The sequence below is a fragment of the Anarrhichthys ocellatus genome, unplaced genomic scaffold (assembly GCF_004355925.1).
Source record: "Anarrhichthys ocellatus isolate YVR2014 unplaced genomic scaffold, GSC_Weel_1.0 scaffold87, whole genome shotgun sequence".
Lineage (NCBI taxonomy): Eukaryota > Metazoa > Chordata > Actinopteri > Perciformes > Anarhichadidae > Anarrhichthys > Anarrhichthys ocellatus.
In genome coordinates, this window is record NW_022280117.1 from 1,298,694 (window position 1) to 1,302,150 (window position 3,457).

General features: G+C 42.2%; 1 protein-coding gene across 1 annotated transcript in view; it reads left to right on the top strand.

The window, feature by feature from the left end:
• Positions 1 to 129: 129 nt before the first annotated feature.
• The window catches only part of lhx5 (LIM homeobox 5), a 14,802-nt gene continuing 11,474 nt past the window's right edge, over positions 130 to 3,457 (top strand). Inside the window, exons 1-2 of the mRNA XM_031875261.1 lie at positions 130 to 769; positions 2,637 to 2,860. Coding sequence (XP_031731121.1) covers positions 597 to 769; positions 2,637 to 2,860 — 397 coding nt within the window. The 5' untranslated portion in view covers positions 130 to 596. The remainder of the gene's footprint in view (positions 770 to 2,636; positions 2,861 to 3,457) is intronic.

The window sequence follows — 3,457 nt, forward strand, 5'->3', positions numbered from 1 at the left end:
CATCCGGAGAAATAATAGAAAAGGGGGGGGGGAATTAACAAGGGCGTCATCCAATGTGACGCTGCGTCGCGCTGGCAAAAAAAAAAAAAAGAAACGTGACAACCCAGGCACTGTGATGCGAAAGTGGCGGCGCGAGGTGAGACCGAAAGGAAATGACTGGACCCAAAACAAAGCACGAGCTAAACGGGGATGAAATATCAGAAGAAATAATAGTAATATTAGAAAAAAAACACGTTTTGAATAACGATGTTTTAACTGTGCGCGCCTGAGAGAACATGTGCGCTTCGTCCGTTACGCAGACCATCAGCTGGCGCGGCTGAAACCTCCTCCTCAACCTCTGGATTGTGGATTTGTGACAAGTGCCAGGAACCAAACTAGGAGCAGGACTACAACAGTTCCCGGGGATCGTCTTGCGCGCTCTCTCTCCCTCCTCGCTGCCCTTTTTTTTTTGGACGGGAGCTTCCTTAAACTTTTCGCCTGACAGCACACATCCCCCCGGAGCCAAGACGTTGTTCCGCGTAGACCCGGGTTGTCCCAGTCCGAGCAGCGCAGTCCGTGTGGGAAGGTCGGCACTCTGCGCCCTGCAGGCCGGAGACATGATGGTCCACTGCGCCGGGTGCGAACGGCCCATCCTGGACCGGTTCCTCCTCAACGTGCTGGACCAAGCGTGGCACGCCAAGTGCGTCCAGTGCTGCGAGTGCAACTGCGCCCTCACCGAGAAGTGCTTCTCCAGGGACGGGAAGCTCTATTGCAAAATGGACTTTTTCAGGTAACAAGAGAAGGAGAGAGAGAGTCTGGATTCAGGGTTCCTTCATATGAATCGCCACGCGTAAAGATATTTTTTTATGGATGCAGTGTTGATAGAACTATTGAAATGCATCCGGAGAAATAATAGAAAAGGACCAGCAATAATTATGTGGCCCACAATTTATATTATGTATGTGCACAGGGGTCAAAATATCAAGTCATGGGTTAAGAAAAATGTATATTATCTTGAACGTGGATAAAATGAATCAAATTAATACGTAGAATTAATGTAACAATATAACATTTATTTTGAAATGTAGGGTTTTAATTCGTCTCCAAACTTAAATATTGGTCATATGACGTGACCTTTTGATAAAGGGCTTCTATAATAAAACAACTCAAAGGTAATTTCGTAGAGCAGCCATGCATTTCTTTTCTTTTAAATATCTATTTTCAGCATCCCCACAACAGTTTTTTTCAAACACCCATTAGGCTATTAACTGGTTCACAATTCCTAAAAAAAAAAAAAAAAGCGTCTCAGGTAATTGAGTGATAAGTGAAGCCCTTGCTTGTCCCGTCGCACTCTCTTAGCATCATTTTCATTCGCGTGTGTGTCAGTTATTTTCTCCCAAATTGTCTAATGACATGTGAGGCGCATTAGCCTTTGTCCGGACGCGCTGTTATTGGCCTCGCGCGGCCTTGGCCATCATATTACGGCAGGTCCCATCAAGCGGTGGATTTAAATGGCCGGCCATTAGCCAGGCGAAACAGTAATCACCTTAATATGTCCATTTGTTGTGTAAGTAGAGTTGTGCCCTTTCGCTGAGGGGGGGAGGAGATGCATGCATGTGAAAAGAGGGACAGCGGAGCGATACCATTGCAAATGTGGAGACAAGCCTACATTAGTGTTAAAACAATGCTGCACAAAAGGAGTGCTTGCTTTCACCCAGAGGCTTAAGCCCCCCCTCCACAGGCTGACTGTAAACCCAGGTAGAGCAGGCCCACAGTGCCCCCCCAGACCTCTGCTCAAACTCCTCATATTCATAAAAGCACCGATGCAGGGGAGTCCCCAAATAACACTCAGGTGTGTTTTATTTCACCGCCCTAAAACACCTGTTCTTCCAAACCAGGAGGGGGATTTTTTTCGTAAGGGGGGGGTATTTGTGTATCAAATTGATGAGTCTTCTTCCCACTCGGTATTTAAGCGGGTGAATATGGATTAAGAGAAGATTTTCACGCTAAGATGCTCCCACTCTGCTTAATCCTGTAATATATCCGCGGCTACAATGTGTTGATTGTCACTAATGCGTTCTGCGTGGGGTTATTGTGGGAGCACCTCCATCAAAATAACGAGCACGCGGGGTTTTTAGAGAATCTTCAACAAAAAACAGAAGCTAAATCTGACTTTATATATTTTTTTTGTTATTTCCGTTTAAAGGATGCTCTCTTTTAATACTCCCTTTCATAAATATGGAGAGAGGTATATTTTCTGTTGAATGTTTATTTATTACTTAATAGGCTACTTACCGAATAGGACTGCTGTTATATGATGATAGGCTTTTACTGGAATAGGGAGAAATATAAAGCGTTTTTTAAATGTTATATTATTATTACTATGGTTATTATTTTGTGCTGATACTTTTTGGTATATTATTAGATTGGAAATAACAATATTTGAGCATTATTAGAATTAGAATTCTAAGTATTAGAACTGGAAATGTATTTATTCCTCTCAAGCTGTTATATTAATAACACATTTGTTATCTCTGAAAAAATTATATCTATATATAGATATATATCTATATCTATATATATAATTATATGATGTTGTCGTTGGTTTAAAAAACCAAACAAACATACATTTATTGTTAATTTGTCGTTTCATGCAGGCGGTTTGGCACAAAGTGCGCGGGCTGTCTGCAGGGAATCTCGCCGAACGACTTGGTGCGCAAAGCGCGCAGCAAGGTGTTCCACCTGAACTGCTTCACCTGCATGGTGTGCAACAAGCAGCTGTCCACGGGAGAGGAGCTCTACGTCATCGACGAAAACAAGTTCGTGTGCAAAGAAGATTACCCGAGCTCCGGGGCCATTAAGGAAGTCAACTTGAACTCAGGTAATCGGCGGGGATGACGAGACATTATATATATGTGTGTGTGTGTGCGTGTGTAAATATTATATAAATGCATATGAGGGACAAAAGAAAGAGGCTTCAACTGTCGGAACAGTTTCTGCAGTCCGTGGAGATCTTTTCACAACAACCTTGTCAGATGAATGCTTTCAATATTTACCTCCGCGAGACAATGGCTCTCTGTGTTATTGTACGTCGGGATCCGCTGGGGATGAGTGTGTTAGTCTGGCCGCGCTATTCATCCTCATAGCCGAGGACAGAAAGCCCACTCCCTTCCTACATATATAGAGACACTTTATTTTTTCTTGTAATAACGTGCAATTTATTTTGTCCTTGGAGTTAAAAAAATATATATTTTTGTATTATACATTTTTTTCTTAGCTTTTTAGGCATCAACTCTGCAAAAATATGAAATAATATATATTTATTTATTCGTTTTATATGATAAATTGTAACGTTTAAAAGACAGACAGAAAAATGCATGCAAATAAGTAAAACATAACTCATTATTTGGTCATATTATGGATGCATATTTTGCAGCGTTACCGCTGAGCATCTCCAGGCCTAATTATAACCCCCCCC